Below are 23,242 nucleotides of genomic sequence, written 5' to 3' on the forward strand. Positions count from 1 at the left end.
GTCATATAAATTTAAAAGCAATTCTGAACTTAGGTGATGCAACCACAAGCTGCTCTTGACACCATCATGCAGACAAAAAAAAAAAAAAAAAAAAAAACCTAAACTATTTCTTTTTTCTCTGCAACTCATTTAAGTTATAAGCACCCTCATGCTCTAGCACATCTTGTCCATAGGGCATGAAGGAGCACACTTTCCTGAAGAATGAAAGTCCTACTTCTTGTTAGAACAAAACTACAGTCCATGAAAAATCAATGTGAAGAGCACTCAATGCTATGTCCTATTGATTTTTCATAGACTTAGATCAGTCAATCTATCAATGCTAGAAAGAGGGAAGGCAGAAGCACTGAGAGAAGGGCTGTGGGTGTACGGCAGAAGTGATGGACTACTGAAAAGGAAATGTGCAAAATGTCCTCCATCTAGTATGTGCCCTTCACTTCAAGGGCTCTGCTCGGGAAAATGGAAGCTGTCACCACCTTCAAACATGCAGAAAGAAGATGCAACCCCACTGCATAAAACCCAGAAATATCACCACACTCCTGCTTAAACATCACAGAATGATGAAGAATAACTTCTGTGCATGCATACCCACACACTCACACCTCTCTCTGTGTGTGATGAGGTCAATAAAAGAAGACAACTCCAGCCCTCAGCTGCCCCCTCCCCTGCTTCTTCTTCAAACGGTGGCATGCTACAGAGTGCATGGAGCCTGTAAGGATTCTGGATCATTCGTTTGCAGAGTGTAAATCAGCACACTGGCCTTTTCCACATCACCTATGCTGAGTGCACTGGTGCCACGACGCGTCAGACTCTGTCGCATTAGTTTGCAGGAACTGAAGTAAAAAGGGTTCCACTTGCATTTCCATTCAGCTCTCATCAATTTAATCCCTTTCCTGCGTCTCTCCTTCAACCCTGTTGAGTCTTCCTCTGGTTCCATCTATTAATACAGACAAGTTCAGTAGCTGTAGCTACCTCCCCACATGCTGAGACTTTTCTGTAAATTATTGGTGTCTTCCTATCTGCTGACAGATTCAGACTGTATGTGAACACATTACAAATGATCACATTTATCTTCAGTATGCCAGGACACTGTGGATTCTATCTCTGTAGCATTTTTCCTGAGGTGCAGTGATGTTTCGCACCTCTCCTGTATGGCTTCAGTATTTTGCAGCAAGCTGAAGAGCGTGGAAAAGTGCCGCAGGTTAGGGGTGTCACTGGTAATCTGGTGGCACAGTGCAAAGATTGTGCTGTCAGCTGCTCAGGGTAAAGCACAGTCAGGACACCTCTATTCTTTGGTCTTCTTGTCATTTCAATATATAAAAACAGACATGATGCATCTACAGTGTTTTCCCCAAAAAAACATTTGAAATCAGTTTTCAACCTTTAGCTATAGTTGATTGTAAAGAAGAAGTTAATAAATTTTCGGGTTTGGCAAAATTCCCAGCAAGACAAAGTAAAAATACTGATTTTGATAGTGTTTGGCATTATTAGCATTTTATGATTTGTTTTTACAAAAAGTTAGTTTCTTCCAACTATATATGCAGCTATTGTCTAGAACAGGGCTACTCAATTCGGTCCTACAAGGGCCGCAATCCAGCAGTTTTTCCATGTATCCCTGCACCAACACACCTGAGTCAAATTAGGTGGCTCTAACAGCCAATCAGGTTCTACACAATGACTCATTAATTTGACTCAGGTGTGTTGGTGCAGGGATACATGGAAAAACTGCTGGACTGCGGCCCTCGTAGGACCGAATTGAGTAGCTCTGGTCTAGAATCACAGTCATTCACACAGAAATAAACACCTAGTATTTTAATATGTGCTGAAATTTATAATTCAAGTCTATTATCAACTAATCCTGTTGTCACAATTGCTTTAGATTATTTTCATAGTGTGATGTGCTATAGAGCTCATGCAGGACTGTGTTTGCCTCACACTTGATTCCTTTTCCAAAAAACAAAATAAGAACAGAATGTGCTCCATTTCTGAGTTTTTTTTTTTATCTTTATTCATTCAACCCTTTCAAGCGCCACTTGTCCAACGGGTTCTGGGTTGCATCCTGCCAGAACAGGCCAGGACTTTTCTTTGTAGATCACAGAAACATGAAATGTCAGCTGGGACAAGCTCCAGCCACAGCCAACTCTCCACAGGAACAGGTAATAAATATGCATATCAGAACTTCTAATTTCTCTATTCCAACTGAAGCCATATGTCACATGTTTTAATTGAATCCATCACATTACATACTCTCAGACTGCATATGCATTACAAAATATCTAAGTAAAATAAGAAGTAACTGGATCCTAAAAGACATCCTTAAAAATAAAATGGAAAAAAAAAACTTAACTTAAGTCTGCAGTTCTTTCCTTTAGAATTTAAAAGTTAAAACTATAAAAGTAAAACTGTGAGAGTGGAGTAGTGTGGACATCATTGAACTAAATCTTGTTGAAATTCATGGAACATTACAGCTGTGGCTTGAACCTTTAAGTACAGAGAGTTGGGGACATCAAAACATGGTGTCTTCAGTCTGAGAATTGCATTGTGTGTGTACAGAGAACAGAAACCTGAGTCTTCAAAATCCTTATGGCAGCCTGAAATATCCTCAGTGAGGGAGCTGGCTTTGTGCCCAACTCTGAAGGGATACGGGAGCACTTTAAAGCATAGGATCATTATGAGTCATGGCACATATGTAAACACAAACTCTATTTCATCAGTCTAAACCTTGATTGAAAGACACCTAAACATCCTAACTGGTTGGCTATGACAAGAAATTCCACATTTGCAACTGAGATAATATGTCACAAGTGATAATAGTCACTGTTTTGTGCGTAAAGACTACTGTAAAGAAGCATCTAACACCAGGGACTTTTTTCAATATGACAGCTAGTCTGCTGCCATGGTGATATTTACTCCTTGCTTAAAGGCTGGTAGAGGATTACAAAAATATAGTCACAAGTACAGTGTTAGTGTACATGTACAACAGAACATTGTATTTTCAATTATAGCCGCTAATCCATGCATGAAACCCTTGCCCTTCAACTTACGCAGCCACCAAACCTGACAGGGTGGAAGACATTAAGTGTTCGAACACTCCATTATTAATTTCTTTGTGTCCCTATTTGTTGTCACCAAGACATAAACATGGGATGTGACAGTAGTGAAAAGATTACTATCAAAGCAACCAACCAGAACTTCCTCTATTAAAGAGAGCTTTTTCCTGTAAAGCATTGAGCTGCATGAACAATGCTTTTATAAATTGTTATTCAAGGCCCAACACATACACAGATATGATCAGGAGTAACACTTTAACATTTTCAGGTCTTTGAAGCTTTGGTGGCAGGTGCCATTATTATTGGATTTTAGTGGTAATACATTTAAATTGGTTTCAATAATGAAAGAGGCACTTGGTTTCTATATGTGAAAGTACGTCATTTGGGATACAGGAAAACTGAGCTCAGGCATTGCAGCTTTTTCTTGATTTTAGATTTTAAACTCATATTACAGCTGGGTTCATAACTCTAATGCAGCAGAAACACAGGGTCTGAACTACCACTCACACTTGCAATGTGGGGTGTATGGAGTTGTGTGGCAGCATGGAAAACATGAGAGAACAGAGCACTTACTATAAAGGACTCTTGTGCAAGGTCCCATGATAGCCTTCATAACAATGATAAATGGCAAAAGCATTCTGCAAAGCTACAGAATATGAATAGCACATTTAGGATTTTTTCCATTACACCTCAGCTGGAGGCATACCGAGGAGGATTTCTGCTAAACTGAGCTTGGGAATTAACATCTGCGAACCATTATAATTTTTAACCTTTTGTTTTTAAATTCAGAATCACACATTCATAACTAAGCCACAGACAGTCTTCCACTAGAATGAAACTGCTTGGTGTGCTGTGCTACTACAACACAAAAACAACAGGGCTAAGAACAGAATGCCATCAGTAGTGTTAAAGACTTATTGGTTGTGTATTATGTATGAACTCTCCAAAAAATAACTCCACGGCTTCAGAAGGGTATCCACATCATGCAAAGCATGCAGTGACAACAGTGCCCATTTGCTTGATAAATAACCCAAAACTCCTTTTCTGAACCAGGCAAGCTTAAATGAGGATTCTGCAGTGTTGATGCAGCATAAACCAAGAATTTACAAGAGATTTAGTGAATGCAAGACAGTGCTTCACTGCTGAAAAGCATAGTCTGGAAAATTACGAATTATGTATTACATAAACTCCAATCAGTTCTTCTGTTTATTATGACAGAATACCCTGCAGCCTTTATTGCATTACAAAAGGCAGCAAATTATGTCAGTTAGATGCAAGATGGTGTGCAATATAGGGATATAACAAATGCAGCCATTTCACATTATAATATAACATAAACTATAAAGTGATACTCCTTGCTACTCCACTCAAGCTCCTAATGTGGAGGCATTTTAACAGGGGATGCATTATTCTTCAGTGCGACCCATTAATAAAATTGCTAGTCCAGTTCTTGGGTTAAAAACATATATTAATTATGTGAAAAATGTATTTTATCATAGCTGGGGAGCAATGCTTAAAAATACATGTTGGAAACAGTAAAAAGGAGGGATATAGACAAACAGTAGATGCAGTCAATACAGAATCTCTGTAGATTTCTACAGTTTTCCACAGCTGCAGCTTAAATGACTGAATATCTGGGACAAATTCTTTATCAACAGCTAACGGCCTGAAGGTTGTAGAACCATTTGAATCAGAAACCCTTGCTATGTTCTGGGTCAACTGCTCCATTTTTTCATGTCAGCTTCATTTTGAGGAATACCTCTGTGTCATTTAAATTTTAGAGTGAGCTGCTCATGTGGCATCACAGTGGAGAACAAAAGTGGGGTGACTGCTGCAACAGTGTTGGGTATTCATCCTCTATTCTAACCACATGGTAGAGACTTTCTACATAATTTAGGGTGAGAAGGATCTGGCTGTATTATAACTACAACACACATTTCTGGGTACAGGGCTGCATGAAAGCACCTACACACCCATCATCCACACATACATAGGAACTCTCTAATGGATCTGCATGGATCATTAGCCACTAATTACCCAAATGTAGATTATGATTGAAAATCCTTACATTCATTTTTAACTGATGTTATTCTGTAAGTACTTAATATATGTCTCTATAAAACAAAATACAAAAGTTTGTGTATTGAAACATATTTGTTTAATTCACAAGTAAAAGTTAACTAATACTTTTAAATCTGTGGTGTGATGGAAAAAACTGCTGTTCTCTGTTAAAAGTCACTGACAATAAACTAATCCACCAACTTTCTAGATACTCCAGAAAAAAGCTAACTGATCACTAACAGTGCCTGAGTCAGGGAGGCAGAGCTGCCTTGTTATTTCACCATCACTCTTTGTCTTGTCTCTGCTAAATCGCATCACTCTGCAATTGATCAAGTGTCACGCTTCAGAGGGAGCCTGATAACACCAGCCTCGCAGACCTTTTACTCCTCCATTTTACTTTCCTTAAAGGTCAGACTTTCACTTTTACAGAGGCGCAGTACACATTGCTCGGCCCAACTTTTTCTGATATCAGGTTAAGTTGTCCAACTTTTCTGTGGGTGAAGTAGAAAAAGAGAGAACAAGCCATCACGGACAGCCTGGGGCCTGTCTTTGTATGACAATGGATTCTCTTGGTACACGTTAATGAAGTTTCACTTGATTTGTGTTTCACTTGTTATTAGAAAATACATTATTTTCCTTTCACACAGCAGAGAACTGCAGTAAGGTCAGAAAACAGCCATTTGTATCCTCCCACTGAAAGTCAATGCAAAACTTTCCTTTCTTTCTGACTTAGATTAATACAAAAAAAACAAAACAAGACAAAAAAAAAAAAAAAAGATGAATGGCATACTGGTTAATGATATTCTTATATGGAACATCATCCATAAATGAACCTGCCAATGGCTTGACACACATACCTACTTTTTTCCTCCCTTGTTTAATTTAGACTTTAATAAATAAGAGTTAAGCTAAGAATTTATGTCATCTAGAAAGCTTGATATTAATCTATGATGAGGGTTTCAAAGGCATAAACGTGCGCATATTATTTATAGGTACACAGGATTAGCCCACTAGCTTCAATTTACAACCAGTGATCCCAGTATGTTTCTGAAATGTTGATCATGATTCATTTATTTAAGACCAATATATGATCACTGCTTATGAGGGTGCAATTAACATCTCCTCAAATGAAAAGGAAAAGTTAAGAATTATTAATGCAGTTAAATCACGCACCTCTGCTGAGTTCGTAACTCCTTTTAATCAAATTAATTCTGAAAATCTATGATTTCTATTTAATGCGGTATAAAATTATTCATACCAAATTGAGTGGTTTTATGTTTGCATAAAAAATAACAGGAAGAGTCAAATGTTGTTTGCTGGAAAATAAACTAATTTAAATAATGAGTAGCAAATAAAGTGGTAAATCATCACATTAAAGAAATATTATGAGTTATATAGTGACACGTGATGATAGATGACAGAATCTGGGCACGCAGTATAAAAAAGTAATAACTTACTAATAATGTGTCTCGTGTCCTCAGTCACAGTCAAATTATTTAGTGTTTGTGCACTTGCAGGTCTCCAGTGAGGAGTTCAGGGGCTCCGACAGCAGAATGTAATATTGGCTGAACACTGATCTGATCTCTTACTTCCATCTGTGGGTAACGATTCCCCGTCACCTACAACTGCACGGTTTTATTTCTAATTCTAATTTCTGTTAAAGCCCTCCCTGATACCTACATATATTACATTTCTAATGAAATTTTCAATTTTCTCGAAGCCTGGGCAGGAGTGCTCTTATGAAAAAGAGAAGAAGCATAACCCCCCCACTGCTTGAAGCCTTGTTGTCAAGGTGTAGTTGATGCGCACCACAACATTCTTCATGATTAATTTTGTCTATTAATTTCTCATTCCATCCAGCAAACAAGATTTTTGCCCCATTTACCTGCATATTTCAGTGATGCTCAAACTTACAAACAGCAGGTACTGTAACATATTGCAGCAGTCAGAAACAGTTTCCCTTCCAAACAAAATGCCTGCACACGAAGAAGATTAGTTCCACCTGTTATCAGTGGGCTCTAATTGGCTCCTATAGCAGGAATTTAACATTTGAAACTGAAAGTATATGATAGGAGATGATTGCTTAGCATTGGGTAGGTTATTAATTTGGCCATATAGCTTGAACAGTCCTGTTGTTAGCATGCAGAAGCTGTGGAGAGCCCAAGGCTGTCTCAAGGCTGGTGTATTTTAACCCGTGGGCATGAAAAAGGGATGGGCTCAGAATCTCTATAAAAGCTATGAAAGAATGGTTTTTATAAGACATGAAAAACACTTAATAGGTGTGCGGACTGCCAACTTTAATACAATGAAATTTTAATACTTGAAATTCACTTCAACAGGCATCGTTATATTTTTAATTTATGTAATCTAGTTGACTCCTTACTAACATAATTTCAGTCTAATCATTAACTACTGTTATTAAATAGTGTTATAATTAAAACAAAAAAAAAAACTGTTGCAAATATTAAAGGAATAGGTTAACAAATGGTTGCCTTATCCAAGAATAAAGTTTACCTCATTCAGTGGCATTAATTTTAGTTTTTTGGTGGCAGCAGTAGATTTAAAGGTGATATTAACACAGCAGTAGACAAAAAAAAAATGAACCAATATCGGCTGCAATAATCGTAGCAAAAATGACAGGAATACCAACGATAGCTTCAGCCAATTCACCCAAATGAGCATTTGACTGTTGCATTCCTGAATATTTCATCCCAATTACTGCTAAAAATCTGATGATTTTAATTTTTCCATTTTGTAGTGATTTTGTCTTACATATAAATTACACACTGCTACAACAAAAGAATTCTTAAACTGTCTTGAGAGCAATTCTGATGCAGAGCTTTTAGTGCTTCACAGTGACTTTGCAAATGTCTGCAGACAGTTTGACAGGAGGGAGCCAAAAGATGGAGCTGCTGCAGCACCACTTAAGTGACCCTGAATGCACCATGCAGCTTCTTTTTACAAATGTTATCCTGTTGCTTTCTGTTGATCAAAGTGCTGCAATGGTCATACAAACAGCTATATTTGTTGTTGACATGAATGATCTTTGCAACAGACAAGGACAAGACTTATTCAGCCGCTGTAAGTAATGCATATTAATTAAAGAAAGCTCACCGAGTTGAGAGAAAAGACACTCAACAGTAGGGATGTCATGATCACAGAACGTATTGGTAAGATTATTGTAAAAGAAATAATCACAATTTTAAGATTATCTCTATAAATATAAATGTAAAATCACATCAACACTCTTATATGTTTTTAAGCTATAATTAGGACTGTCAAAATTAATGTGTTAATGCCAAGTGATTAATCTGTGGAATTAATGCAAGTTATTGATCATAGTAGAAATAAAAATTTGGCATCATCTTAGTGAGAGAAGCTTATTTTGGGCACATAGGTATCTTGTCACAGCAGTGAACCGAATTTCACCAAAAAAAACACTTTTCCCTTCTTTTTTGTGAAGTTTCTGAAAGTTTTTAAGCCTTACATTTACAATTTTATCATCGAGTGTCCAGAAACAAAGTTATTACTAGTGTTAAATTTGGCATTATCTTAGTGAGAAAAGCTGATTTCGGTAATCTTAAGTGCCTTGTCACAGTGTTAAACCAAATTCAGTTAATACAATATTAAGAAATCTTTAGACAACAGTGCAAGTAGCAGCGAGACCGTAATGTCAACTGAAGGAGACCGTTTGAATCAGACCTTAAAAACTATCTTGCTGTTAAGAAGTCCCTACTTCCCTATTTGGGAAAAAGAATGAATAAAAAGAAAAATGTTTTTGCTTGGGCCAAGAAACCCAAAGGACTAAACAAGGGGAAATCTAGATTTTAATAAGATGAGTTCAGATTTGAGACTTCTGGCTCCAACTGCTCTTCCTTTATGAGATACATAGGGAGAAGCCAGATGGTGTCTGTATGTGTGGTTCTCACTGTGAAGCATGGAGAAGGAGGAATGATGGTGATGGCTCTTTGCAATATTTTTTTCATAATTCAAAGCTAACTTGCCCAACACATCCACTGCAACACTGTGCTAATACAAAAGACACCTCCCGGCTATGTATAATCCATTTAACCCTGATGGAGAATGATGGAGTGCTGGATAGACGACCTGTCTTTACATATGTTAGACTGCAGAAAGGAAGGAAAATCAGCAAACATGTGCTCAGCATTTTGATGGAAAAACATTCAAGGTGATGGTGTCATAAAGCTGAGAGAAAGCCAACAATTCTACAACAAGCCTATCATGTTATCAAAAGGAAAAGCTGGAAACTTAAAAATATTTTGAATTCGAGACTTTTTTTGGGCCTGTATACATTTACTTTACAGTGTAATCTAATATGCTTTATTCCTATTTAAATATCTCTTATTTCATTGTTTAAAAAAACTTAATCCTTGTGTTTGCATTTTTGATAAACATATGTAAACCTTTAATGTGTTGCATTAGAATTGTTTGAGACTTTTTCTCAAACAGTTCTTTTCTTGCTGCCATTTTTCCTGGGTTGCTCCTAGGGCTGGGCGATATGGCCTAAAAATAAAATCTCAGATTTTTTATAACCAAATCCGATTTCCGATAAACTTATTACAAACATTTATTTGTTTATATAAATGAATGTCAGCAAAAATAAAGCATATCAAGTCATAGCTTTTCCACCATATAAACAACTTCATATCTTACATAGAAATAAGCGACACAATGCATCCGTGATCTCTTTCTATCTGGATCCTTATCATACAGGATCCACTGCAGAAATAATTTTCCTGGTTGAGGTTGTCTCTTAACTAGTGTTTGTAGGTTATGTTGACTTCTGCATCTCATAGAAAGCAGCATTTCTTTCACTTCACTGAAAATCTGTCAGACAAACACCGTTCTGGTGTGGAGGGAGGGCTAAGTCTGCTGCTTACTAACTATGGAAAAAAATCCAGATTTTCATAAAAATAAATCTCCAGAAATAGAAAATTCGATTTATCAATTTTATCGATTGATCGCCCAGCCCTAATTGGTCCTAATCTTTCAAATCTAAGTCATGTAAGACTGCAGTAGAGAAGTGTTGATTTAACAGCACTGAGACACCCTAGTCTCAGCAGAGGACATGTAGCATGTACGTCTGTCCACACGCCCTTAGCATAACAATGTCACAATTCATGGTTGTAAATTTTGTGATGATAGCTTATCCCATGCTGTGGTTTTCTGTCAGGCAACATTCCCATAACATTATGGGAAGTGCGACTCATGAATAAGTAAAATATGTTAAGTGCAGTCATGTAACTGTGTCATCATGAATTTTGCAAAACACAGACCAAATCTTAATTTTATTAAGCAATTGTGGTCAAATGAACTTGTGTGAGATGTGGAAAATGGATTTGACATACAATAGGCACAAGTGTGAAGATTAACAATAGTGATCTTCTGATGAACTTAAATTCAAGTGTATCTGGTTAGTGATGAAAATATAGTAGCTGTATAATTTTCAAGACTTAATTGTTAAACTGTATTATGAACCAGTGAAGCTATTTTATATTGTGACATGAGATCAGGTTGTCCAAAAAGCTATTTTATATGACAGGTCAGGTAATTACCACTTCACAAAAATTTAAATTACAAGAGCAGCTGGTTGTAATTAGACACTGGAATTTATGCTGAGATGATTGATACGCATTTAGTGATAAATTCCAAAGACATGAAGAGAGATTCTTTACACCAGATCTGAAACACAAAGTGCTCTCTTGCATGGGAGATCCTTATACATGACTTACAAGAACTATTTATTTGTGATGATGTCTGCTTATGCTGAAATTAATTTGGTTTATGTAATGGCAGCATTAAGCCTGCCTGTTGTTAATTACAAAATTCATGGTCCATTGTGATAGCAGTGGGATCGACAGCTGATGCTGCACTCACTTTAATGTTCGCTTATTTTAATCCTCTAATTTCCCCAAGGAGCAGCAACTTGTACAACCACTTCAAATCAAAGGTCAATGAACAGATATGCAAAGGGAAAAAAAAAGTAAAATAAAAAACTCTATGTTAACACAACAGTATTAAATGTTCATGCAGTTGGGAATAAACAACAATATGTTGCTTACACTGCAAATGGTAAAAAGCCGTCACATATTTACCCCAAAGTATTGTTTTTGGCAAGATCTTCTCTAACACAGTAGCTGTGGAAAGGAGGTAACCGTAGAAAGGATTTCTACTTCAGCTATGCAGGAGTGGGTCTAGAAAAGTTCTGATGGGGGACCAAGCAGGAGCACTGACCAGGAAAACAGGGGCATAAATGAGACATTTTTTTAGGTCTAGATTTTATGAAATATTGACTGATTATTACAACTAAAGTGAACATGTAATGTAAAAAATTGAAGAAAAACTTGTAAAACAGACAATGATCTATTTTATCAGCAGGTGTTTAATTTGGGTGATGCTGCTGTAGGACTTTTATCACTGCTGCACAAACACTCACACTTCAACGATAAAAGGGAAAAGCTGTTTTTATCCAGATCACCAGTTTTATCAGAGTTTCTTCATCAATGTTAGCTGTTTAACTTCAGTCGTCACATCTGCTGGTTTTATGACAGAAATTTTCACCATGGAGACGGTTGGTGAGATGAAATATGAAATCTGAATTATGATCTAGAACATGGAAGAGATGATTTAGAACAACATATAGAATTACATTACATGCTGCATTTACTGACTACTTCACATTAAACGTACAAAAAATCCCATTAGTTGACTAGTCGTTTTAATAGCTGATGACTAATCGACTAATTGGAATAGTCATTAGTTGCAGGCCTAATAGCCAATCAACAGGACAGGACAAAAGACTCCGGTAAGAGCAGGGGAAGGGTGTGTGCATGTACATAAACAACAGCTGGTGTACTGACACAGTGACGGTGGACAATCACTGCTCCACGGTTAAATGCAGGCCTGTGTACCTTCCGAGGGAGCTAACGGTGGTGTTTGTGACTTTTATTTACATTCCACCTGATGCAAATGCTAATGTGGCTAATGGACTACTATACAGCAGCATTGGCAAACAGCAGAACAGAGACCTCGACGCAGCACACATCATAGCAGGGGATTTTAATCATGTGGACTTAAAACAAGTGCTCCCTAAGCTCCACCAGCACTTTAAATGTGCCATCAGAGGAGCTAATACACTGGACAAGGTATACTCCAACATCAAGCTGGGCTATATGGCTAAAGAGCCAGCACACCTTGGCCAGTCAAACCACATGTCCCTGCCTATGATCCCTGCATACATCCCCCCCCAGAGAACTGCTCCCAAAACCAGAAAGACATTAACAACTTGGCCTGATGATGCCTCTGAGCAGCTGCAGGACTGCTTTGACAGAACTACCTGGAATATTTTCGAACACCCAGACCTGGAGGTGTTCACAGACAGTGTCTTCTGCTATATCTAGAACTGCATAGATAATGTCACTGTGGACAAGACCATCCAGCTGTATCCCAACAGGAAGCCCTGGATGACCCAGAAGGTACAGCAGCTGCTTAAAGAAAGGAACAACGCCGTCAGGTCTGGTGACAGCGCTCTGTACAGTGCAGCCAGAGCCAACCTAAAGAGAGGCCTCAAAGAGGCCAAGACGGACTACAGGTAGAGGATCGAGGAACACCTGGAGAGTAACAACAGCAGGCAGGTGTGGCAGGGGGTCCAGCACCTCACAGCTACAAGGCCGACATCAGAGCTGCTGAAGGAGGCACCTCACTGGCAGAGGACTGACTCTCCAGAGGCAGCTACACCACACCCTGCAGTCCAGAGCAGCTTTACCTCACATTAAAAGAGTAAAGCGCATGGTGCGGGCGGTCAACCCATGGAAGGCCACCAGACCTGATGGTGTCCCTGTGCTGATCTGGGCTGCATGGTGGCATGGTGGTTAGCACCACAGCCTCACAGCAAGAAGGTTGCTGGTTTGAGCCTTGGGATGGGGGGAAGGTTCAAACCTGGGGGGCGGTGGCCTTTCTGTATGGAGTTTGCACGATCTCCCTGTGTATGCGTGGGTTCTCTCCAGGTATTCCGGCTTCCTCCCACTGTCCAAAGACATGCGTGTTAGGTTAATTGGTCACTCTAAATTCTCCCTAGGAGTGAGTTTGTGTGTGAATGGTTGTTTGTCTCCATCTGTGCTGGCCCTACGATGGACTGGTGACCTGTCCAGGGTGTACCCTGCCTCTCACCTGTTAAAATGCAAGGATAGGTTCCAGCTTACCCATAATGGACTAAGCCGTACAGATAATGAATGAATGTTGTAGCAATTATTCTATTTCATTATTCTGTTTTGCACATTGCAGGAGGACTTTTTTTTGGATTTTGTTGCACTTTTGTTGCAATGACAATGAAGTTCTGTATATATATATATATATATATATATATATACATAAAACCACCAAAAACCATTTTATCATCCTTATTTATGAAGTTTCCAACAGTTTTAAAAGCCATACATTTAGATCTGTTACATTATTTTGGGAGTCATGACTTAAAAAGTTTGGGAACCACTGATGTGCAACATACAATGTATACACACTCTTTCAGTTATGATGTTTTATGCCTTAGGTCATAGTAATAAAAAAATAATCCTATTATCAAGTCTTAAAATTCAGTAAATGCAACCTCTATTGAATAACAACACATTACATAATACACTGTGCCAGGATTCTTGAACTAAACCAAGCAGAAGCAGTGTGTGACGTAAACCTGAATGTTATGCAGGAATTATGAGGGTAAGTAGCCCCTGTGTAGCATCAATCAAATGCACTTGATTAACTGAGTTTCAGCAACTGTGCTCATTATTATTAACAAAAGGAAAACCTTTTAAATATTTGCCAATTTTCCCAGGAGAGGATGTCATGACATCTTGACTCAAAAGGTCAAGCCATGTAAGGCTCAGAAATATTAAAAAACAAACAAAAAAGAATAAAAAGCAAGAACTACATCTCCGACTCTGCAGTGCCTCAATTAACATGTTAAATATTAATGTTCATGATAGTACAGCTAGAAAAATACTGAACAAATATGGTTTATTTGGAAGGGTTGTCAGATTAGGTCACCTGTAAACAAGCTACGAGATTTCTCTGACAATGTATTTTAACAGATGAGATTTAAATTGAAGAAACTTGGCCAAATCAAAACAGAAAATGAGCAAATACACCTTACACCAACTTACAATCACAATGCTGGAGATTTGGGCTTGCTATGCAGCCACAGTACTGCATACTTCACAGTAATTGAGTTGACCATGAATTCCCCTGTGTGCCAAAATATTTTAGGGCAGTCTGACAGAGAAAGCTTTGCTTAAATTGGGTCATGCAACAGGACAACGATTCAAGCGCAGCAGCAAATTTACAACAGAATGTCTGCAAAAGAAAAGAACAAAGGTGTTACAGTGGCTCAAAGACCAGACCTTACCCTGATGCAAATACCACGGTAAGTTGTGCATAAGCTAAATTCAATTAACCTCAATGAAATGAAGCAGTACTGTAATGAAAAATGATCTAAAATCCCTCCACAATAATCTCAGACTGGTAACGACATAGAAAAAGATAGAACAACAAGCTATTGAATAAATGAGTGATTAGTTTTCCACACAGTGCTTCTGCATTTTGGCTTTGTGGCTTGTGATCTGATTAATGTTAATGATTTTATAACACTATGACCACAGTGAGAACTGTCAACACCAACAACCACTTGCATATAAACCCACATGGTTATCCAATTATTGATATTTCCCTTGCAAACACTGTCTTTTTTAATCAACAAGGGTCCAAACAATCCAGTTTTGTAAAGCTCCCAAAAAATGTTTCTGCAATATAATCCCACACATTGTGTTTACATAACTTTAAATTAGACAGATGTAGCCAATCCTTCATGTATTCTCTGTTTTTAAGTCTGACAGTCTTTGAATATTTTTAATATGGTGATTTCAAAATATAGTCATCATCCTTTGCTTTGATTGATTTCTAATTTAAGACTTTAAGAGCTTTCATTTCACATCCACAGGCAACAAAAGCCCACTACAGTCTGCATTGCATCAAAGTGCATGCCCCTCTTCTGCCTTGCATACAGTGACTCAGTTGTAAATGAGCTTGTTGAAGACACATCCACTTACAAATGACACTTTGAGAATAGGGATTTGCTGTTTGCATGTCTGACTTTAAATGTCCAGCAAACAAAGCTTTGCACGAATTTACATGATTGCAACGAGCCTTTCATGCATTCTGAGGGTGCTCGTGTGTAAAAAGCAGAAATTGAATTTCCTAGACTTAAAAATGCAGCACAATCAAAACCAAAACAAAATATATTCTTCAGGACACAGTGGAGACATGTTTTCCTGCACTCATCCTTACAATGACTCTGGGAAGGAAAAACAAGTGACAGTGAGTGACATTTCTGTGGACTTTATAGAGGAGTCTGTAAATACTTAAGAAAAAGTATTCATGTTTTCTTCTTTGGTTACCATATTTTTTGGATTTGGACTTGATATGGCATACATTTGTGGTCTGATGTTGTTTTCCAGCTCATAGTTTGTAACTCTATGCATCTTTTTCTTTTGTCCTCAGCATTTTCAAACATCTGTTAGTCAGTCTCAGCAACACTTAGACTGATTCTGACGATCTGGAAAAATTGTTAAGGGTGTAAACTTTCAAAAGAGACTAAAGCATCAAGTATTCACTCCATACGTCTCTGCAATAGCTCTCAATTTACTTTTGTTATGTAGCCCTGAATAAATGTTTTAAGGAAACCTTACCAAAATGGGAAAGAGCTTAAGGCAATAGCATATCAGTATAATTAGTGTTGCGTTTTGTCTTAGGTTGTATTCAAAGACTTGGTTTAGACCAGATGATATCTTTATAATGTCCTGATAAAACTGTCAAAAGAGGGTGTATTATCATTTCACATGAATATATAAGTGCAACAGAGAACATTTGTGGGAGTGAAATTTTCTATTTGGAAAAAAGAAGAGGTCGCTGTGGCTGAAACTGAATTATACTGAATTATATATCTACATTCTTCCCCGTGAGCAAAAGCAAAGACTGAACAAAAGGAGAGTTCCATCTTCAATTTACTCCAAACCATCCTAAGTCAATAACGGCCAGATAAGGAATCCACACAGCCTTAAAAAAGCCCTCTCTGAAGAAAAGATACTTGACTGAAGGCAGGAAATCCACACAGACGATGGGCTCCATATCACAGAGGAACAGAGGACAGTCTGATAGACTTAGTCTTTTTCCAAACACTTCATTTACACTCATTTTGGATCATCCAGCGATCCTTTCCACTAAAGCAACCATCCTTTCACTATCCTGCTGCAGCCAAAAACCTCTAACTGCAGACCTGTCACAATGTTAGCAACAGCTATAACTGGAGTTTTATAGGTCAAAACACAAAATATTTTCAACCTTTTGAGTAATAATTTGTGGAATCTCTGGCACAGCACCAACCTATTTCTTGGAGATGTTTTTCGAAATGGCTAAAAGGTATGTGACTGCAGGCTTCATATAATGAAGAGTTGCATTTAAATGACAGGCAGCCCAGGGACAAGGAGGTACATTTCACTCTGATCAGCAAACACTGAAACAAGAACGGAGATGAGGATAGGGTCCAAGAGTGCAGGAAAAGAAGGGCAATTAGACTGCAAACAAGCTGCAGGTATGGAACATTTTTAAAAGTAGAAAAAAAAAACGGGGGGGGGGGTTAAATAAAAAAGGACCTGTCAAGAGGAAACACCAGAAATACGCCAATTACAATTAAATTAAATACACAAAAAAGGAGCCATCAGAGTTTAATCTAAATTAAAAAATTCAAGAAGTAGAATACTGTAGCCATAGAGACTGATAGCCTATAGAGATGAAAAGCAAATGGCATTGTATGACCAAAAAAAAAAATGACTCCGTTCCCCCAGCTCTGGTGTCAAACTATTGAAAATAATATGCACACTGCCAATTTTTTTCCATGGCAACCTACACTGGTGCTTGAAAAGGTGTGAACCCTTTTCAGCTGAAAAACGTCCTTAAAGAGCATCAGATTTTTATACATAGTCTAAGAAAATATATGCAACTTGATTAAACAAATAAAAATGTATATTTTTCATCCATTCATTAAATAAAAAAAAATTATCCATAGGTCATTAAGGATCTTCAATCAATAGGATGGCAACTAGGGGTAAGTGGATTGTCTGTCGGATATGTACAATATTGTTTGGTGGTGTTTCATAACATTACCAGAATAGAATTAGAAAGTTATTGATTCTTGTCATCAGTAAAAATAATAATAATAAAAAAGTTTAAATCCATTTTTAGTGCTTGATAATATTTGCTCATGTTCAGTCCCAAGATTAAAAGATTTTAAGGAATTCAACTGCTTTCACACAACTTTGTGTACCAACTTAACAGATACTGCTGAGGTCTCATTAACCTCTGAAGGCTTCAGATAAACGTCTAAATGCTTCTGAAAACAGAATAAAGCCTATGGGTGTATGTTCACATGCCCACTTCCTGTTAAAAAAAAAAGATACATTGAAGATTTAGAGTCATTCTAATTTATTTGAATTAGCCATCTCCTTCCTTCCAGTCATGTGACAATTGTGGTTTCTGCAACCACTTTGTAAAAAAAAGCTTGCGTGACTTCAATTTTATCATTTGAACCAGTCCAGAGGGGTCTCTGCAGCCGTCCACATCCAGCTGTTAAACTGCACGGTCTAGGCATAGAAACCGATAGACCTCATATTCCAGAAGTCACACACACAACAGATAAAGGCAAGTAAAGAGAGACGCAGGACATCATCATGGAAGCTCACTTTGGGGAGAAACTTTGAGTGGATCCACCATTAAAAACCTTCTTCAAGAGAAAAAAAAAAAAACCTCTAGGAACTTTAACAATGGAATGTTTATGCATGTCTCAATTTCTTGAAACAAACTTAGGCACAGCCCTAAATCACCTTACTCATAACAATATTATCCCTGAATAAAAGAACAGCGGTGCAGACAGGAGAGCAGTTTAATGATGCAGGGGAGGACAAGAATAAAATGAATTAGGACAGTCCCTGTCAATCACAACGTATGAATATTAATACTGTGAATTAATAATAACGAACACACTAAGCATGTAAAACACAACACTATGCTTTTAGTGAGTTATTTTATTTCCACACTGGAAGTGAAAGTAAATATTTCCTCAATTCTGAACTAAAACTAAAAAACCGAGAGTTAAGTGTTACATGTCATTATTATATGTATGAGCTGCTGGGCTGCTTTGGTTCCTCCACCGCTCTATGATATAATACCAAGTGAGATCAAATTAAACTTGATACAAATATTTCTCATTCTGCCCTACTTAAAACACAAATCCTGTTACTTTTTCAAAATTTTGCTGATACTGTCAAAATGATGCCCATGAGGGTATAACAAACAAAAATAAGTCAAAGGATGCTTTAGATGTGCTTTAAATGGCTTGAACCCCACGCATGGGGATTCATCAGCGCTGCATGATGTAAAAATTCCACTCCTTGTAATTATTCATTGCAGTGACACAAAAGAAGGAGAAAAAAAAGAAAAAATATTCTAAAAATGACAGAGCAACACAGCACAGTATTTCATGTGAGAGACAATACCCTTTCTTACAACAATGCCTTGGTGCCATTATAATATACAAACATCTCTGTGGATTCCATCTACCGAGGTTCATTATAGCCTATGGTGAGACTTCACAGCTTTTATTCAGAATAGAGTCGCCTACTTTCCCTTTAGAGTCATGTGAGAAAAGAAGGACAACAAACACAAGCAGGCATCCGTATACATATTGCAAAACAGTGGAACCTTGCTTTATGAGTGAGAATTGACTATGTGAGAAAACATGAACATCTCTGAAAAGGCAGGCACCAGAGAGACAGTAGTGGCAGGGACATGCAGAGGTGGAAACCCAGAAAACCCCAAAACTGTAGTCACACATTGCAGCAATGCTGACAGCAGCAACAGCATGCAGTGTTTTTCCAGCATACTGCCTTACTCAAATGCAGTCCCTCCAGCCAACAAAAATGTAAAATGTAATGGGCAGTAAATGCTTCCGACTTGGACTTAATAATAAATCCATAATTGTCATGATGAATAATCTAATAAAAAGCAATCTGTCTGTGTAGCTTTAGGGCACCTTCTTGCTTTCGTTGCTTTGTTGACACATGTAAAGACTAAAACTCAAGTTTCTTAGTTTTTTTTTTTTTAAATGCCACGATCCAGGTTTTTGGCACTACAACCGCAGTGCTGTGCAGACAAACTAATCCACTGCAATAAATATTAACAATACAGGTCACAGGCTAAAGTGTAAGCTTCATATTGATTTCACACAGATCCATGAACAAGGCTTCAAGGCAAATGAAGACAAGAGAAGACCAGTGACACTGTGACATAACCAACCTATTTGACAGACTTCTCGGTACAAAACGCATTTGAAAAACAACACTATATACAAAACACTTCTCACAGACAGAACAAACACCTTTGTTGGGTCCTCGAAAGCATTTCTGAACTTCTTTCAGCACTCTGTGCTGATGTGTTCTTTTGAGCATCTCTCACACCCACCAGCTGAGTAAATCACAGCAAAGAATGAAATAAATTAGATATTTTTCATTAAATCTGTTTGCCATATTTTATAATATTCCCGCTTGATGGATCAAATCATTGGACTGCAGGTTAGTGTGTGTCGCACAGTTAGTGGGTATTATGTGCCGACTAATGGACTGTGGTCTTGGATAACATTAAATTCCACCTACCACAGTGCTTATGTGTATCTAGAAAATTGTTTTTTGGGGCAATATTATAGTTCCCTCGGTTGACGCAGGATGCAATCAAACATTTCCTCCTTGCCTGAAAATGACCTGCTCACTGTGCCAACCTAAAAGCTTGTGGAGTGCTTTCCTGCAATTTTAAAAGACTACCACAACCAGCTGAGCAGACAGTAGGAATGTAGATAACAAAACCTTTATTGCTAATTACTGTAAAGCCACATGTTTTCAGGGAGATGGCTATGAATAGAAACAGACCTGTAGACCAAGATGTAGAGCAACAAAAAGACAGAGACATGGAGAAAGGCTCTGTTAGACGTCTACTCCTGAGTGATTCAGTCGGTAAACGCCCACAGAGCCGGCCCATTTTAATGAAAACAATGATTCTGACTTGGCTCACCAAGAGCACAACATGACATTTAGCTGTAAACTTTGCACTGAAACTCCTACACAAGCGCAATGCATTACTGAGAAGACAAAAAAAAAACATTATTGAACACATTACCAAGAAATGGATATAATGATGCTCTGTGACAACTTGTTAAATGCCGATGCTCACTAGGAAGTCTCGATGACATTTACACTTAATCCCTGGTATTCAACACATGAACAAACACCTCCACTGAAATACACTTTCTGTCTTCAAACACCCACTCGAAGAGAATTAGGCTGAAACATCCTGACTGAATCAGCAAATACAGAGAAACACCAAGAAAAACGGTATTTCTAAGGATTGCCATGAACAAATAATCAGTTATGTGATGATCCCATAATCACATTAGTGATAAAAATCCCATTAACTACTGATTATACATCAGCCTCTTTGCTCCCCTTAAGTGCCTTATAGAACAAGCACCAAATATGATGGGGAAAATGAGTAAGCCATTTCTCCCTTAAGCCCCCAGCCCAACAAATCCTCGCCTAACCCATACCCTCACATAACTCACACAACACAGAGTGTGCAGATGCTGCACATAGCTTTTAAGCCATTGTTCACACAGTATCTATTGAGGGACTAAATGGCTGGCAGGGGTGAGATGAATGGTGTAGTATTTTAGCCCCAGTTTAGTGGACTTGAGCCTCTTAATGTCATTTGTACTAATTCGACAAGTTGCTACATGGTATCAGAAATTTAGAAACAGAACGTCTCAGAGGATTTATTGTCAGGTCTTCGAGCATTCACCCACTCTCCCTTTGACGCAATCATTAATTAGCAGAAGGAAACAAATAAAGCTAAACATCTATCCATTAATCTGGTGGTTTAATAGTCACATGAGAGGCTCAAAACGTCTTTGTGATTTAGTGGAATGAGGGTAAGAGATAAGCAGGAAAAAGAAGGCAATTATTTTTTAGGTTAAGTGACCATATAAGGAAGGCATGAAGGAAGCAAAAAAAAAATCCTTGTTCAGAGCAGACTTTTTTTTTTTTTTTGCTCTATAGCATTGTGTCTGGAATATGTATGTGTGCTCTGTGAGCAGAATATTGAACATGTCATCTTATCCAATTCAGGAGGACTGTAGACTGGTTCTCTATCTAGATCGATCTGTTATCCAACATAAGCTTTCCTTTAGTCTGCAGTGTAATAGTTTTCGACTGAAACAACTGCTGCCACCCAGATCAATACTAAAGGAACTCCAGATTCGAACAGAACATAAGTTCTTTGGACAAGCTTTATGTAAGGTCACATGCTTATGATTTAATATAATGGGATGGACGATAAACAGCCTTTAATACTGACAGATGTCTAATCAGATTGTGGTAAAACCTCACTGTTTGCGAGGATAACAGGGGACTAAAAGCATTTGTCATTGCAGTAAAAAAAAAAGTCTCAATCTTTGACAAACAAAACATAGCTGGAAAAAAAGAAAAACAAAAAATAAAGAGCAAGGCTGAGCCAAAATTAATTTAGAAAAACATGGCTTTCAGAAAATCTTCTTTATTTGAGGTTGGTTGAGTAGAGATGGGAGTATGCCGAACCTCCTACGCATATTCTTAAGAAGTAAGAAAGATGTTCACTGGCATATATAACACCCAGGCAGCTCCACAGAGACACATGCAAATGAAGTTAAGTCTCAAGTGGAGCAACAGGGGAAGACGGGACCAAATAGCGACTCACTGTCAAGTGCTTAACATAAATATGAGAAAGTTTAGCTTTGGGAGCATTTTGATATTTAAGCAACTTAGCAAACCATGGTGAGAACTATCTCTACTTGTCTTTCTTTGCTTTTTCTGACATTTCTTTTGGTTTTCTTAACTGAAAATTGTGTGCCACAACAACTCTCGTAACTGTGGTGCCGTGGCAAGACTCAAAATATAAGCTGAACTTCTATCAATAAAATGACATTAAATTACATCTAATAACCTTTCTTCATACCCTGAAAAAATTTGGTGTATTATTTCTGTCTATTTCTAACACCACCGCGTCAACACAACTGTCTGTCAGTGTGTTGGGACATCATGCATGCCCCAGTTAGTTAGAAGTTCAAGTGGCCACACTTGAGCAATGTGCCACAAAAACTAGATGGTATGAAGGAGCTTTGATGTTTAATGGGATTTTAAAAAATGACATCATCTACTTTACATGCCACAGCTGTATATATGGATGGTGATGATGGCCATGGTGGAGTGATATGATTAAGTATGACATTTAAGAGATTATTGCTAACATAAACAGTGCAACAGTAATAAATAAAAGTAACATGAGAAGAACTTACACTGCCTTGGTTGATGAAACCATGTTCCCTGGCGATGCGGTCAGCCTCCTCTGGTCCCCCGTTGATCTGGACAGCCCAAGTGTTAGTGTAGACCTCTGCAGCATCTGTCCACTTCAGTACGGCTGTCAGCAGGACAAAACCTGTCCATACGAGCAGCAGGGCCACCCGGGCATCCATTAAAAGGAGAACTCGTCACAGATCGGTCTACTCTTCTGTCTGTCACTGCTTCCCAGGCAGAGTGGAGCTGCTCTACCTTACAGGAGCAAAGTAGAACAGAGGCCTAGAGATGAGAAGACAGGGCAAGCTATAAACAAAAACATGGCCTTCTTAACTGGGTCACTCTTAGGCCTGAATTACCTACTTCAGATACCACTCAGACAAATAAAACCCCAGAAACAAGGCACACCTGCAGACCTTACCATGCAACAAACATTGCTACCCTTCCACTGTCAGACTTTGAAAAAGGAGAAATCTTAATAAATGTGCAAAGCACAAATATTGCATCAAAACAAAGACTGCCAAAAACAAAATTATTTCCCAATCCTCATTCATCATTTCCAGACCTGAAATGGTAATGTATGATAATGATATACAGTAGGCATGTTGCTGCAATACAGGAAGAGCTCCAAGC

The 23,242-nt window shown here is 38.0% G+C and overlaps 1 protein-coding gene across 4 annotated transcripts in view; it reads right to left on the reverse strand.

Moving 5' to 3' along the window:
- Window positions 1–23,242, reverse strand: part of furinb (furin (paired basic amino acid cleaving enzyme) b) — an 86,360-nt gene that overhangs the window by 56,405 nt on the left and 6,713 nt on the right. For 2 of the 4 annotated variants that reach the window (XM_041997963.1, XM_041997964.1), the window contains one exon: window positions 22,612–22,864. In XM_041997963.1, coding sequence (XP_041853897.1) covers window positions 22,612–22,788 — 177 coding nt within the window. In that variant the 5' untranslated portion in view covers window positions 22,789–22,864. Of the gene's footprint in view, window positions 1–22,611; window positions 22,892–23,242 lie in introns of all 4 variants that reach the window. The other 2 variants (XM_041997961.1, XM_041997962.1) reach the window with 1 other exon arrangement.

The sequence above is a fragment of the Melanotaenia boesemani genome, chromosome 10 (assembly GCF_017639745.1).
Source record: "Melanotaenia boesemani isolate fMelBoe1 chromosome 10, fMelBoe1.pri, whole genome shotgun sequence".
In the NCBI taxonomy this organism is placed as follows: Eukaryota; Metazoa; Chordata; class Actinopteri; order Atheriniformes; family Melanotaeniidae; genus Melanotaenia; species Melanotaenia boesemani.